Source organism: Globicephala melas, chromosome X (assembly GCF_963455315.2).
Source record: "Globicephala melas chromosome X, mGloMel1.2, whole genome shotgun sequence".
Lineage (NCBI taxonomy): Eukaryota > Metazoa > Chordata > Mammalia > Artiodactyla > Delphinidae > Globicephala > Globicephala melas.
In genome coordinates, this window is record NC_083335.1 from 106,619,206 (window position 1) to 106,636,054 (window position 16,849).

At 43.2% G+C, this 16,849-nt stretch overlaps 1 protein-coding gene across 1 annotated transcript in view; it reads right to left on the minus strand.

Moving 5' to 3' along the window:
* Window positions 1-231: 231 nt before the first annotated feature.
* Window positions 232-16,849, minus strand: part of PTCHD1 (patched domain containing 1) — a 51,063-nt gene continuing 34,445 nt past the window's right edge. The window contains exons 2-3 of the mRNA XM_030843800.2: window positions 13,956-14,616; window positions 232-2,769 (exon numbers count right to left, since the gene is read on the minus strand). Of these exons, the coding sequence (XP_030699660.2) occupies window positions 1,115-2,769; window positions 13,956-14,616 (2,316 nt within the window). The 3' untranslated portion in view covers window positions 232-1,114. The remainder of the gene's footprint in view (window positions 2,770-13,955; window positions 14,617-16,849) is intronic.

A 16,849-nucleotide genomic window follows, 5' to 3' on the forward strand; every position in this document is an offset into this window, starting at 1 on the left:
AGCAAGCATGTCTCCTGAGCAAAGGCAGACTGGCACTACAAGTGGGAAGCTGTGGCAGATAACCATGTCAGTGTTCATTTCTCCTTCCTCAGCTATGTGTGGGCAGATGTTATTTCTGGGCATCCATGCAAAAAAAAAAAAAATGCATGTAGGGCCAAACCGCAAACAGCTGTACCAGCTGGCCTTTTTTTTTTTTTTTTTTTTGTCAAAATGGAAATACTATCTCTGGGTTCAAGTAGACACCTGCTTTTCCTTCATCATGCCAGGTATTTCGGTTTGGCTCTGTGGTTTTGGGTACTCAGAGCCTCTTGCCAAGAGCTGTAAGTAATGAAGCAGATCCATTTGGTGACAAGCAACGAGATATACCAAAATAGAATTGCCTTAACTCTGCATTGCTGGAGCTGTCATTGGTTTAAAGGTATATTAACCAAACCATACCGATGTTAAAAGTATATTGATGGTGGGTGGGTGGGGCGTATGATAAATTCATTCTGGACAACAAAACTGCCTCACCCGGGTGAGTTTAGAGGTGACTCAGTTTCAGTCCATGGGTGATGGCCATTCCGCCATGTGTCTGTTTCTGAGGTTCTGGCTTGCTTTTGGTGGCCAGAACTTTCACAAACATCCCCTTGGGGTGTTGGGGGGATAGATGAGACGGCAAAGACCTTAGACCTTAAACCACAGACGCTGCTTGGAGCTGCCGCTCTGCAGAAGTTCTGGAAGCTTTACTGTTTGAGCGACGCTCGAAGCTATTTCTGCCTTGGCAGCTGACCTTTCAATCAGGAGGTTTTTGTCACAATACCAGCAACATCTGCAGTGTGAGTAAAAGAGGATTCTGCTTGCTAATAAGCTTTTGCTTATTTGATCTTAGTTTAAGAGACTATGAGTCTCCTAGGGTGTGTGTGTGTGTGTGTAAATTTTCTCTGATGACAACCTTTCGTTTTAAAGATTGAAGATATGCAATGCCCATTTCCCCACCTTGTCCTTTACTTTTTTTTGGCGATGCCTATTTCTTATTCTTAAAAACCAAAGAACAACTTTCAATTTGTTTCCATTAACATCATCCCTTTGCTCTTGATAAGACCTAGGGTGAAAATATAACAACCAGACGCTATCACACTGTTGTAATTTGGTCAACCACTCTGGTACTATCGATATCCACCATTTCTACACACTCAATTTCCTCCCGATTTTCAGGATTTTTCTTCTCTTTCCTTTTTTTCTTAGAGGGTGGCAGGAAAGTCAGTATCACAGGTAAAATGGCAAAGCAGTGAAAGAAGGTGACAAATGCTATTAAAAACAAGCACCTGAACAGTGTACAGGTCAGATTTGAAGGCACAGCTGCAAGAGGAATCAGACCAACAAGATAGCAGAGGTAACTCTGTAAAATAGCTACCCCATGCACTTCCAGGGCATTTTTTACCCACTTCGTTCTTGTGAAATCCTTGCCCAGAACAAAGGTGGATAATAGTGGAGCACAGTTGTCGATTGTGTAGTTAATTCCGTAAATTAAGCATAGCACAGAGATGCAGTCCAGTTCTACTTTCCATAATGTCATGAAACCTATAACTCCAAACTCCACGGACACAACCGTTAGAGTGAGCCAGACATTAATCAGAGAATCTGCCACCAGGAATGCCGAGAAGAAGAGCAGGAACAAAGCACTGATGCAGGAGTTGTGCAGGGGGGCTCCCAGAGAGGAGGCGTATCGATCCATGTACACGAAGGACGGATTGAAGACGATGAACTTCACCTTGGAGGTGACAGAAAGTCTCCTCAGGGTCTCCAGGAGATCATAGAGTTCTTCTCTGTTCGTTTCCATGGTCTTGGCCACCAAAAACATTCTGGAGGCCACTACATCAACCTCATCGTTGTACTTTTTAGAGAAGATGATGTCCTCTTGAAAATGTGAAAATTGGGGGGCTTTCAGGAAGGAATTTCTCAACATGTCTGTGAAATTTTTCTTAGGCAAGCCAGTGGTCACGTTGAGTTTCCGAAGGTAATTTAAATAGCTCTCAAACCAGGATATTCGCACAAACCCCTTGGTGTATTCTAGCACGTCTTCTTGGACACTAGTGTTCCAGTATTCTATAGACTCGTATATGTAAAACCCAATCACCGGACTGTAGTTGCTAAAGTACTTTTGCTGGGCAGTAGTGTACTCAATGGTTTGTGTCGCCGTTGCTACGATGTTACTAAGGTCTGACCCTTCACTGACCTGCAGATAGCCCATTAAGGCAAAGGAAATATAAATAAGGTAAAAGAGAACTACAAAAGGCTTGACATAGGTGTTGGTTATCCAGTCACAGTAATAGCGTTTGAGGAAACATACCAATAGGTGACTCTCGTAAGTGTTCGCTTCCTCGCCGTCAGTTGTGTCCTCGCTGAACCTGGCCGTCAGGAGAAACCTGTACCATGCGGGCTTCTCCTGCAATGCCTCGGGCTTTGGGACTTTCCTACAGAAGATACTATGCTGGTAATTGTTTTCTATGTAGCCAGTGAATACCAGGCTGGAACCATAAAACGAGAGTACATAGAGGTAGTTGAAGAAGATTGCGATACAGGAATTGCAGCAGAAAATCCTGGCTGCCTCAATGTTCGTGAAAGGGCTGGCCCCTATGCCAAAGGTGACCAGGTACATGGCAGTGGTGAGAGAAAAGGAGAGCATGGAGTCTGCATAGACTGCTGCAGTTCTCTCTTTAACGTGTTGGTCTTCTCTAGTTTTCCTCCAGGAGGATAACATTTCAAAAGTCCCATATAATCCATGACCTGAGGGGGCAGAAAAAGACCAGATCAAAAATTTTAAAGGCTAATCTCTCTAAAGAGGGGAAACACCTTGGTCCTGGGGAACTACTGGGTCAAAGGAAATATAACCCGTCCTAGGGGTGACAGGTGACAGTAAATGTCACTGATTTCTCCTGTGGAGAGAGAAACTCGTGTTTTAGTGAATCATAAATGTTAAGGGATAGAGGGAAGATAGAGGAGCTGAGATCTTCATGGCTTCCTTGTGGCTCAAGAAAGCTGGGTGGACTTTTGCCTATAAAAATCTGAGTAGGCGTGTGCCTGTGTCTTTTGGGGATTATGCACATTGATAGTTTAGGGTTGTTGGTGCAGTTTGCGGAGTATTTGTTTGCCTTGGTTGGTGGAACACTCCAGAGGGGATGCCTGGCCACTCGTCAGTTTGCTTGTCATCCCCACAAGTCTGGCTGGAGGTCAGCACAGACTAAGGCGGTGGGCAGAGGGTTCTGAGTTAACGGCTCATCACCTCATTTAAGTTTGGCCAAGTAGAAGGCTTTAGGGAGAAAGAAGCACTGTATTTAATCTGAGCCTTCACAGGAACCTAAATCACAGCCTCTTTTTGCTTCTTCCCCAAATATCAATGCAGGAAGCAATAAATCTGCGAAACAGAGGGAAGCAAAATAAGTAGGGACAAGTTTCAGTGAACAGGAAGGATGGAAGAAGGAACAAGATTCATATGAACTCAGTGGATAAAAATGAAAATTCAGGTTGCAAGTTTGTGGCGTGTCTCTTGTCTTCAGGGATGTCTGACCCGTTTTGGTTGTTTATGGATGGCGTCTCAAGCAGGCGGTGACTCTGCTGGCTTCTCTGCACTCTTTGGCAGTGGCCTCTGAGGGACCGGGCCAGACCAGTAACCTCTCTCCTGAACTACTTAGTGCCTTTGGCTCCTTGGTTAGTATTCCAGTAACCTTGGAACAGCACAGGTACAGTAAGTGCCCGTTTTGACTTTATTCTACTGCCTAAAACCAGATCTAGTTGAACTTCTCCCATCTTTCCTAGTTGGAGCCAGACATTTCCTGGACGGGCCTCCCCAGGTTTCCAGGCCGCTGCAACATCGAAAAGACCCACAAAGTGACCTGTTGTGGCTTTCTATCACCCCTGTCTTGGCACTGAGATCGGCAGATCTCATTTTCTGCTTCTACACCTTGGCATAGTCAATCCCATTACTGAGGAGAATAAAATCTTTACCCTGTGGTACAATAGTCTGGTTTTTAAAAATGAATTTAAAATCTCCAGCCAATCATAATACTGAGTAAAGTGAGTCACTGTTACCTTGTGTTCAGTCATTGAGCGCTTGTCTTCCCTCGTGCCCAGGCTGGTATTTATATATGTATTGTGAAGTCTTGGCCTCAAACCCGAATGCCCATTTCATAGTCACGATATAGATTTGGCATCTATCTTAATTTACTAGGCACTGCTTTACAGCCACTTTTAGAGGTCAGGTCAAGACTGTCAATTTGATAACTAGCACCGTGGCCCCTATTCAATTGGAGGCACCTAAACTCCCCAGACATGAAGTAAAAAGTGCACTCGTTGACTGGCATACTGTTGTTAATTATGTTTTAGATAGTTAATGTCTAGTCTTACCAGGGCAAACTATTTATTGAGTTTGTTGCCACTGTGTTCTCAGGAAGGACCAGCTGATCGTTGATTAAAATAACTGATCCCGGGCTTTCCTGGTGGCGCAGTGGTTGAGAGTCCGCCTGCCGATGCAGGGGACACGGGTCCGTGCCCCGGTCCGGGAGGATCCCACATGCCGCGGAGCGGCTGGGCCCGTGAGCCATGGCCGCTGAGCCTGCGCGTCCGGAGCCTGTGCTCCACAACGGGAGAGGCCACAACAGTGAGAGGCCCGCATACCGCGAAAATAAAATAAAATAAAAAAATAACTGATCCCTTGAAATGAGGGTAAAAAAAGTACTTCCGAGGCATCTGCATCCTGGGGAAACAATACTGACCATTTTGTCTGGGGCCATGTAGAATAAGTTCTGGTGGGCAAAACACACTTTAGAGTTTCACTGAAAATGGCAAATGGAATTTTATGTGTTTTCTTGCTAGAAAGAAAAAAAAAGTTTTAAAACAGGGCTTTGGTACTGAGTCATTAAATATGGTAAGAAAATAAAGATACAGAGAGCAGAATTAGAATTACTCATATAGTAGGATTTGAATTAAATCTGTTTTGCAGTCCTTTTTTACAATTGGTGTGATGTTTTCTAATGATATTATCTGACCCTGACTCTTGTTGGAAAATACAGTAAGAATCCTTTTCTTACCTTGCTGTTGGGTGATCTTAGAAGCTAATCGAGGAAAGGACTTTGAGTTAACAGAGCTATTAGGTGAAAAGAATAAGGCATTTGAGGGTCCAGAATGAAAATAATCAAACTCAAGGAGAGGTGGACGTAAGCTGTTCGCCTGTCTCTTGAGATCTGTTGCTGCATTTTAGATGCCTTATCCTTCTGTAGTTTGATCATTTTTATTGAGTCCTGACTCTTTTTGCACATCACACGTTCTTGGTTCTGGGGGCAGTTCCAGAGGATTCTGGTTTTATTCATAGGGGCTTATGCTTCTCCTTCGTTCCTCTTGCTACAGGGGTGTGCATACAGATACAGAGGCCAGAAGAGGAAGCCCTGAGCAAGAATCTGTTTTACCTGATCACTCAGCGTTCGTTGCTAGTCATTGGTGGCCTGGCCTGCAAAGGCCCCCACCTTCATTCCTGATAGGCTAGATTCTTGATTCTCAAGCCACACCCCTCTAGCAGATGCCTACACCCTAAACTCCAGATGGCAGTTGTGCACTGTCTTCAAAGAGCTCTTTGGATTTCAGGGACAACCGCTAACACCATAACTGGGCCTCCTTACTGAAGCTCAGTCAGTCAAGGGAGAGATGAGTGCCAACATAGCTGCGGGCGCCTCCCAGGGATGAATAGCCTGGACTGCCTAGCTGGCACCAGACCTGATTCACAGCTGGGTATTTATGTTGAAGAGGTTGGTCTATTACCCTAATGGAAAGCGGAACTGTGGAGCCCCTATTTTCTGGCCTGGACTCAAGGGGAGACATGTTCCAAGAGCCGTAGGACGTGAGGAATGCTCTGCCCCCCAAGAATGTCTGCTCTGCCCATCATCACAACTGAATTCCCTGTGGTTTGGCCTTCAAGGGTATTCTTTTAAATGCAGCCCCCTCTGGAATAGTGTGTCTACTGAAGCAGCTTCCCTTTGGTCTGGGGAATGGGACAGAGAACGGAGATGGGGAGGGAGTGCAGAGGAAATCATAGGTAAGGAGGATCTCACAGAGACTAACTCCTTCCCAGTTTTTCCTCCAGCCAGCCCAGGTCTTTGTTTTTACATCCATTTCAGAAACTGGGCCAATGAAAACCAAGGAAAGGCAGGGAAGAAAGATTTTGGTACATTCTGTTCCTCTTCACTTTCCTCTCTCAGCAGCTGCCTCCTTTCTTTAGTGTCAACAAATAGATTTAGCCCTTGGTGACCAGAAGCCCTGCACGTAATGGGAGCCTGGGCTCATCATCCAAGGGGCAGGTCCAAGACCTGGGGCAGCCTGAGACCTGGAAGTCAAAGACTGCTGCGTGGTAGTGAGCCTGCCAGGAACTGACCAGCATCCTAGCGCGCTCCCTCTCTTACAGCCACAGTGGTTAAGGCTGATGAATTGCCAGAGGGAACTGCTAAACAATACATACTGATTCTATCAAATTCTGAAGATAAAGAAGCTTTTAAAGTATTCACTTAGTCTTTGAAAAGCACATTCAAGATGTTTGTTTTGGTTCATCGCATGTCTGTATAGTTACGTGCATAGGAACACATGCCTATCAGTGTGTCAAGACACACACACAGGTCCAAGTTCTGATTATTCATGAGTGAATGCTCTGTGGCAGCGCAGGCTTTTAGCCAGGCCCTGGGATAAGGACAGTAGAGCTCTTCACCAGTGTTCAGATACAGTTTATACCAGGAGTGCAATTTAAATTTTATTAGCAGTAGTCTTTGGGATTTTCATCTAGTAAAGTCAAATACCGAAGGATTTAGGCTAATCATTTTTCTTCTTTTCCAAAGAATTTTCTATCTTTCTGTGCAGTTAACTTGCAGGCTTTGGAGGCAATGAAGAGACAAGGCAGCACAGATGATAAATAACACTAATGGTGGAAAATCCTCCAGTCACTTGGGGTGAGTGTCAGGAATACTCACAGATTAAATCTCACTCTCACCCAGACTCCTTTCTGGGACCTGACCAAAGCCTTTGGGATTGTTTACAACCCACCGACGCAGGAATCGACAAGTGAATAGTTGAGAGTTAACCTAACTTTACCCAGTAGATACACTTCCGGAAAGTTGTTCATAAAGTCACTTATATTTTATACGTATTTAATGGTTTGCTATCAGAGGCAGTCTGGGTGATTTGTTTGTTTATTTTTTTGGCCAATGAATATCACAGGCAAATCGATCTACTTTGTACATTTGGACTTTGTAAGGCAGATGTTTCTTCAGGCCCAGATTCTCCTGCCTTCCCCAGCACACAGAACCACAGCGCGGAGGCTGATGCCTCTGGGTGCTCCTCACATTTTAATCCTTTAATCCTAGCAGGATTTCCTCATCCTGAGTTCTTAAAAGTAAGGAATAACTAAGAAGATGGAGGAGGTAAAATGAGATGGCTTCCAGTTTCAATGGGAAAACATTTAATATCAGGAGACACTGAAGCCGTTGATAGCATGCCTGGCCAGTGCCAGATTTCATATATGGAAATAAAATCACTACATTCTTCTAGAAAATCCATGGAGTGTAATGAATGCATGAGAAAAATCTGCTTAAAACATATTTTATTCTTAGACAAGTTTCACTAAGTAGCTCATGTTTATAGAAAGCTTTTCCTTCCATGACATCCACATAAATTCATGATTTTTGTTTTTCTGAGAAGAAATTTAAAGTGTATATACGTCTGGCCTGAGTAACATCTGTTTTAAGGGAGAAGTTCATTAATTGGGTTGCATTTACACTTTGCCTGTTACGAACATTTACTTTCTACGCTGAACTGTTTGGTTTATCACAGCCTGTTTTGTCTGACAGTTAAGAGTGAGAGTAAAGGTGTACTCTGTTTAAGTTAAGACAGATGCTCACATCAGGGCGAATATACACATCTTACTCTTTCTACCAGAGGCTTGTCACATTTTGGTAATTCTAATCACAGCATTGGGTTTTAATCTGAGAAATGATTTTCCTTCATTCGAGAGGTGCAAATAAGAGTCCAAGAAATGAATTGGCTAATAGCTCTTCCTTGTTTTAAGATAAAGTATTTACATACTCTGTGTGTGTGTATACACACGCGCATGCACTATATAAAATCAGTGTGTACAACTGTGGCCCATAATATATGCTATGGTCATTGTGTAATATCTCTTCATATAGAAGACATATGTAATATATAAATATATGTATATGTGGCATATCTTATTCAAACACATTTTATATATTTACATATAAAATGTGTGAATATATACTATGTAATATAGAGAGAAATATATAGTATTTCTATTCAGACATTTAAACAATATATGTAAGGTTATAAACACATAAAAATGTATATAAACATGAACTTACTGCATGATATATCATATTACATATGATATAGGTAATGTGATATATAATATGTATTATGCACCCAGATTACACAGAGACACACACACATGTACCCACATACACACACACATGCATACACACACACACAAGATGACTAGTAAGTTGATATGAAATTTATTTTACTGGTGAGGAAGAGAAATGTTAGTGCTGCTACACCAGTCAGTGCAGAGAAGGGGCTAGAATCCCTCCCTTAGGTTCCATCTACACTTTGGTTCTTGGCTGGTGAAGTAGCCTAGGTGAAGTGCGGGTATCCTTGACAATGACCACGAATCTGCTTGCGTTGTGAGCTACTGTAGACCCATGTGGGCAACACTGCCGGGCCCAGCAGTGACTTTCTGAGATGCTAATCCAAATGCAGCAACAAACTAGGTGTCTCTCCTCATGGTCTTTTTTTTTTTTTAACCAGCTCAATGTCCTTCCAGCTGTTGCTTCCAGCTGCCAGACCTTCATGGAATTGGCCACTCTCCTATTCCCTAGACTAGTTGGCTAGACCACCCAGAGGATACCCAAGAGACCTGGGTCAGAGATGAAGCACCCTTGCATTCCTCTGCCTAACTGGGCTCTGCCCTCCCGGACTGTGCCCCTAGTCCCGTTCTTGTCTTCCTTTATGGTTAAGGATAGAACAATAAAACGTGTTTGATCCATCCCCTCAAACCTATTTTTCCCCACCCACCCCTTACTGTAAGGAGTGGTGGAGCATAAGAATAAAAAGCCGGTAACTAGCCACAAAACTTGATTACACAGTAGCCTTGTAAATTAGTCCCACAATGAGCACAGGTCATTAGAAAAAAGCTATTCAGGAAAAAACTTTGAAAAATTACTCTCTTATTTCAAATCAGATGTAAACAACAGTGGGAACAACAAAACCCCTATGAATCAATTATTTTTCTAGAAACTACTGAACCTTTTAGTGATTTATATCTAAGCAGAGTATTTCCACAGCATTCTAGCATACTTCTACTCCATCATGTAGATTGTTCTATTGTTGCAAATAATGGACTTCTACGATAACGTAGTAGGTTGAGCCATAAGAAATGACCACTTTTGTCGTTCAAAAATGGTCAGATATTAGTACCAATTTTGTAGGTGAAAAATGGTTGAATATTGACAATTTTGTATTTTATTATTATCTGGCTGATTTTTCCCTCCCACATTTCTCATGACTTTAGAAATATACCAGAATACTCATCAGGAAAGCAAAACTTTGCAGGTTTGCTTAAGTTTAGAGCCAAGATAATTAAGAGTTCCGATTTCTCCATTAGAACGAAATTTCTTGCACAGGAACTTTTACCTCTTTATAAGCCTGAGCTCCGTATACTGCGTCAGATTCTAGGTGGCAGCAAATAAGAACCAATTCTCATAGAACTGAGCCTGAGCTTCTGGTTTCTGCTAAATATAGATAATCTTAGAAACCTGAACGAAGCCAAACATCCTTGCTATTAGCCTCCTCCTAACACTTAATCACATCCTTTCTTCCTTTCCTATCCTTGAATTTGAGTGGCCTGGCTGGATAATGTAGAAGGAAGAGGGAACCCTGGATCTGACATTAGACTGTCTCAAAATCCCAAACATGTGAAAGGGCTTGAAGAATATTTTTCTTGAAGAAAAGTTTTCGTCTCATCTGGGCTCTGAGTCTCTTGTATCTTAATAAATGCAAAGCAACCCTTATAAATTAGATTACCACATAGAAAGTAATATCCCAAGTATCTTTCACCGCAACTTTACTTCTCCCCTTTTAGCTGTACAGAATGTACATGAGGCACCAAACCTGCCAGATGAAGAAGGAAGAAAACCTTCCTTCTGTTGCCTTCTATATTCTCCAGCATTCCATTCCTTTCCTGATTTGTGTCTGATCAGCAAAGCTGTGGAAATATTAAGCCTGTAAGGAGAGCTTGCATGTGCAAAACCTGTGCCAATTTCTTAAATCATACCCAACTGCAGGGCAACGTTGTAAATCCTCATCCTTTAAAGGAAATTCCATAACGGATTAACATGATGAGTGTGAGATGTTTACAAATGGCAGTTCAGGTACCTCAATACCTGGTGTTAACATAGTTTGGAAAGAAAGGCTATTACGTTATGCATAAGGGGCATGGATGAAATAAACTCCTCTCCAAATTATAACCACTAAAAAATGTCAATGAGCATTTATGATACTGTAGACCTTTAAGAATTTCAGCTCTAAATAAACTGATCTGACTCATATGGACAGGGGTTTTGGCAGAAGTGGGGTTGTCTAATATGCATGACACTGATTAAAAACATTCTAAATCCTGATGTATCTATGCTTACATCATTGCCAAAATGATTCATCTGTGTAGGATATATTCTTATTGCCAGAGATGTCACGTACCGTCTTGGCTAGAAACACACAGTCACATCCCATTATGGTGAACTCTCAGAGTTTATCCAAATTCTTTCCTATTCTGGAATTTTGTCAGGTTAATACTGCTTGACACACATGGTCTTAAAATTTTCCATTCTAAATCTACTGCCATTTTGGCATTTGGCTGGGTCTGGCCTTATGTGACTGGCATCACACTGAGACTGTTTAGTTTGTTGAATTTTAAACCTATAATTGTTTATCACATTATAGACCTATTGTCGGCCAAGGAAATGTCTGGAAAGGAAAAAGAGACTTTTTCTAAGATACTTTTCCTTCTAAAGGAGGCCATATATTTTTAAAAGTTTTATTTGATCGTATATTAGTATCACAGAAAATCAAGAAGTTTTGCTTAAATCTGCTTAGTTTAGAAACTGGACAAGTTTATTGACTCATAGTGCAAAACGCTTTGCACTGCATTTCTTCTTGGTCATTTGAAATATTTATTGGCATTCTAGGACTGGTCATCAAAAAACCAGAATTAAACATTGGTCCTGAATGCAGCAGCATTTATGAGCATGCTCTGGCTTATATTCCATTTTACAATCAAATCTGAGAACGAAGAGTTTATCTGAGAAATACGGAAGGGCAACTATCCTAAATCCGGACGCTGTTGGCTTTACGAGCATGTTAAGCATCCGTTACGTGATGCAAAGTATTTATTGCAAATGGGCCTTAGCTACTAAAATGCGTAGCTTCCTTTCATGTTGTGACTAAGTAATTTGAGATCTCTTTGAGCTGAAAATGTACAGAAAGGTTGCCTACTGACTGTCAGCAGGGAAAACTACCATCAAATCAATGCATGTAACATTCCTCACAAATTACGAGCAAGGGTGTATGGGGCACTGTGGCGCTTGATCTCTTTCACGACAAATGCCAGATTTTTCTGAATTGAATTCATGTGAAGTTCACTGATACTGGGTCTCCCTTGCTAACAGCATCTTTCCATCTCTTACATCCCTCCCCACACCAGCACTACCTGCTGTATTCCTTTTTGTGTTGACTTCTACTTACAATATTTAAAACTTAAAAAAGTACAAAAATCAGTTTTAAGGAATTTTAAATATTGTAATTTATTTTACTTAATAAAATACAAGAAGTTTTGAATATTTAATTTCATTTTACTTATAGTGAAATTAATTTGAAGAAGTTTTGAATATTACTGTTTAGTTTTACTTAAAAATTAATTTTAAGGACCTCTAAATATTGAAATTTTGTTTTATGAATGCAGTTCATTTTCAGGAAGTTTTAAATATTGTATCATTCTCTGAGCTCACTGGTAACTACTTAAGAGTGTCATAAAACCAGGAATGATAGTCCTTTTTCTATCCCTGACATCCTTTTTTCTTCCCCTTAAGAACCTGTCTCCTTTCAGTTTCCCATAAACCCTTATCCCCATTTATCTTCCTCCCACAAAAGCAATCACATTAAAAAATACACTATTTTTAAAATGGAAAGCTAACAAACAAACAAACAAAACAACCCCCCAAGCATCTCACTAATCATGAGCAGAACATTTTAATTGAAATCTTGACTCAGGCCTCCGTGGAAGCTCCTCCTAACCGGTCCTTACTCACGCCTCAAGGAACCGCCCTGTATTCCACAGCTGACCCACATCCTCTTGGGGTTATCTTAGAGAGGCAAGTGATGCTGCCATCTCAACAGACTGAGTTCCGGAGGAAGTATGGCAGCCTCTCCTGTGCTGAGTTCGGCAGTGATGAGTAAACCGATCTGGTAATTGCGCAGCATGCTCGGTCTCCGCACAGTGCCCCACTTTTCCACCAAGGCTGCTAGTATGTGTTTATTGCCTGGGTTTCAGTTCCCACAGGCCGCAGAGCATGGAAGGCCGCACGTAGTTCTGTGGCTCCGCCAGCCCCGCACGTTATCATTTAACCATCATGCAGCTGAGACTTCCCGAGTAAATTCCTTTCTTTTCTACTACCCCCAAACAGGACACAAGGCATACTAATGAACTCCACCATAGTTTTTCCTCAGCCAATGAGAAATGCCACTTCATTTGTCATGTCAGCATCTGATTCCAAATGACATTTTAATTTTGCTAAAGGGATTGATGAGAAGTTGCCAAAGAAGAGGGGGAAGCTAACTGAATCCTTGGCCCACAAGAACTCTGCCATCAGGTTTGCTGGGCATGGCACCTTCAAAATCAGATGGACAGAGCAACTGACATTATGTTATGACCACTACAGCTTTACGTTGACAATTATCTCTATCAGGAAGTTCCTGCAGCCTCCAAGAGAGAACATAGTGGGATTCTCACACTATCATTTTAAAACGTTCTCCTGAGTTCATAGCAAAGACAGGAAAAAGTTACCTTCTTATTTATGTCTCACTTGTTGGCTTCAGAGTTCTCGTACGTTTACCATATCGTTCTGTGTGATGTTCGCATCCACTCAGTCCATCGGGTAGGGAAACCGAGGCCAGTGGACACTGTTCGCGCCCAACCTCTGTGCCCTCCCGTTCCCCATTCTTGAGCTCACGGAAGTCTTCTTACTCCAAATACTGGTAACCTGAGGGATTTCTCCAGCTTCAGGAATGTGCTTGGTCTTCCCTGGGAAGTGCTGGGGCGTTAATGACTCGGGGGAGAACCCTCAATGAATCATACATAGGGTTTCTGGGTACACTGCACAGCTTTCAGCCTCCTCACCCCTCAAGGAGACCTCTGAGGTCTCTCAAAGGTCCCCAGTGGGACTAAGCCACGGGTGCCCACAGCTTATGCTGATTAGCATACCCCGAATCGTCTTCCTTCCCTGTTTCATGTCCTCACTCCCATGCTCGGGTCTCAAAGTACTTGTATCTAAATCCTTGTCTCAGGGTCTGCTTCTGGGGAAGCCCAGCCTAAGGCGCTGGAGCACAGAGATTAATATCTGCTCAACACCATGCAGCTACTTAATGGAGAACCAGGCCTGGAACCCAGGACTTTGGACTTCCGGCACATTTACCAGATAAGGCTGCCTCTTGTGACCCAACACCACCTTATAGAACTGGCCCCAGGGCTTCTGGGCAAGAGGAGGAAGCCATAAATGAAACAAACTTGTTAGACGGCTTCTCCTTGCCTTTTAGGAACCCAGTCACCACCACCAGAAGGAGGAAACAGAAAAACAAAGGGTAGTAATTACCTAGCATGACGAAAGGGACTCCCAGGAAGGTGGAATTGTATTTCCCACCAGTAAGATTGATGATCCCGGCCGCAGTGAGAGTGGCCAGGCTTATGGTCACCAGCCCGAGCAGGCCCAGCCAGGGTTTGCTGCGGACGCAGTCCTGCATGGAGCAGCAGAGGATGGCCATGGTGGCCACCAGGATCAAGCTGGTGACCAGGTAGCGTTCTGATACGCGGCTGGTCTTCTGGAAATCTTCCCTCAGTGAGGAGGACGTGTAAGGGTACATTTTGACTTTGCCGTTAGATTTCTGGAACAGTCGGACGGTGTCGCAGAAGCTGGACTCCCACCTCTCTGCCACCATGTCGTTGAGACTGTTGATTGACTGCAGGTAGTAGGTGAGCTGGACGGCCTCTGCGGATTTCACTCGGTCCTTGCTGTGCACGGTGACGCCTCCAAGCTGATGCCCGTTGTAAACTGCCCTCCCGTCCTTTAAGTGAGTGATCGGGTACGTGATAGCAAAATTGGTCCGGTTGGTGGCCCGAGCATTCTTTAGCTCCTCCAGGACATGCACTATGTCGTCCACGATGCAAGTCTTATCGTTATTCAGGATACATATGTGAGCAAATGTGTAATTAAATCCAGGCCTTGGAACCTGGATCCTGGTCACAGCAGCATGCAACTATGGGGAAAAAATGAGAGTCAGTGTTGATTACCAAAAATAAGACAGTACTAAGTGACATTAGCTCTGTGGATTCAAACGTCTCTATTTTTTGTGGGGGAGGGAAAAGGGGGTCACTCATGCCATCTCTAAGCTAAAGAGTTCAAATTAAATGTTATAACCTTACATCAGAAGTGGGTAGTAAGGATGTAAAACACAGATTTGAACTTGTCAGAAATGAAAATTCTCAGACCTGGTAAGTCACAGTCTCTGGCGTGTGGCCTAGGAATCTGGGTTTTCACAAGCCCTTCGGGGTATTCTGTTATAGCTAAAGTTTGAGGAGCACCACCATTATTTCTACACGTTGTGTGTTCTTTATGTGTGACTCAGTTGGTCTATAAATATCTGAAAATCGTATACTGGTCCACCCCAGTATAAGGTCTCCCCTTGAAAATGTAAAAAGTGAACTAAGGTGCAATTCCAAGTGCACAGGCCCCCTGTAGGCCCATCCCTTGCTGCCGATTTGTAGGGCAGCTAAATGATTTCCCCATTCAATGTAGTCACTCTGTGACATAAAAGACAAGCGGTTCACCTTGAGGGCCCTTGTATTCTCTGCTTCTGTGGGAAGGGAGCTGTAACTGCAGAGCTTGGCTGGGATACATGGCAGTCATGCTAAGGGAACACAGTAGGATTTATTCCGCACACCTTGCCCTAAATCACATTTGCTGTGCCCGAGTTCTGTATGCCTGTGATCCAAGTGCACATGGGAATACAGACGCTCATTTAACAGCCCCTACTACGTGCAAGGCACAGTTCTAGGCCCTTTATATGGATTAAGTCATTTAATCCTTACAAGAAACTCTAAAGTAGGTACAAATACTAGCCTCATTTTACAGACGAGGAAGCTGAGACACAGAGAAGCCAAGTCACTTGCCCAAGGCCACACAGAGCTGGGCTCTACCAGGCAGTCTGGTTCCAGAACCTGTGCTCCTAGCCCCTCACCATACGCCTCTAGGTTGGCAATACCAGAAGCTAGATGAAGGTTCTTGCTAGCAACTAAATCCTGGTTTTGTGCTTTCACCGCCCCACCTCTAAAAAATTACAAGGGCTCAAGTTCAGACATGTAGGAGCGTGTGTAATCTAGTCTAAGGTGAGAAAATACGGCCTTCTCTCTGTGAAATGAGGCCATTAGTGGACATGTAGCTGAGTGTTAAACAAATGAGCACATCTAGGTCCATGCCTGGCACTGAGAGGGCTCTCCCAAGAGCAGAGCTAGCCGTTATTACATACCTGATGAACGAAGAACATTTCACACTTAAAGGGAATAAAAGCCTCGTATCCGGAGTTGCCGTACTGTTGCAGCGCCACTATAGCTCATAACCTTCTGAGCGTCTCCATGACCCTGATAGATTTGCTCTTAAATCTGCTGTAGCTGGATTATCTGCTGAGACATTTTCCTGTGTATGCATGTGCCAGGGTGAGTGGGATACTATGTTTTTTGAAAATGTCTGAGGGGCACCAGCTGTCAAAGTCCTCCTTCCTCACGTCTCCTCACGGGCCCCAACCCGTAAACACTGAGAGAGTGTTTTCATCCATTCTTCTCTAAGCTTGGCCCAGTGAATTTTGATTAAAAGAACTCCTAACTACAAAAAAAATTCCAAAATATGAAAAGTTACTTTGGAGGAGAGAAGAACCAAGAGGAATTTAAAGACAAGAGGGAGTTAAAAGAAAGACTTTGGGGGCAAGCTTCAGAATAGGCTAGAAAAGGAGTGGTATTGAAAGCATGCATATGTGTAATATTTAGTGCATTGTTTGTTCCCATGAACAGTCTAATAAATCTCCCTTAGAGTGATTACTAAATATGTCAAGAGAAAAAGATTGCCAAATAAGATGGTGCTAAGTCACAGGGCTGAACCCAGTTATAGCAAGGGGATATTTTCCATCCATTCTCTAAGGCGACCATGCCACGCTGGGTGGGGAGTTGTAAGCTATTTAGTGATCTGCCAACTCTGCCGATCTACTGCTGGGACCCCCTGGGACCACAGACCAAAGAAAGCAGACATGCTGTTAACCCCCGTACCACCAGCTCATAGGAGGGAGGCTTGGAAAATAAGAACCTTCCTGAAGTTTGAGAGGGAAGGTTTCTTAATTCTCAGTACCAGAACTGCTGTGAGATTCACCTGCTTTGAATTTCCGAAGGGAAGGTGGGTAGAACATGTGTCACTCTCGCTTCTCAGTGGCAGGGAGATGCTGG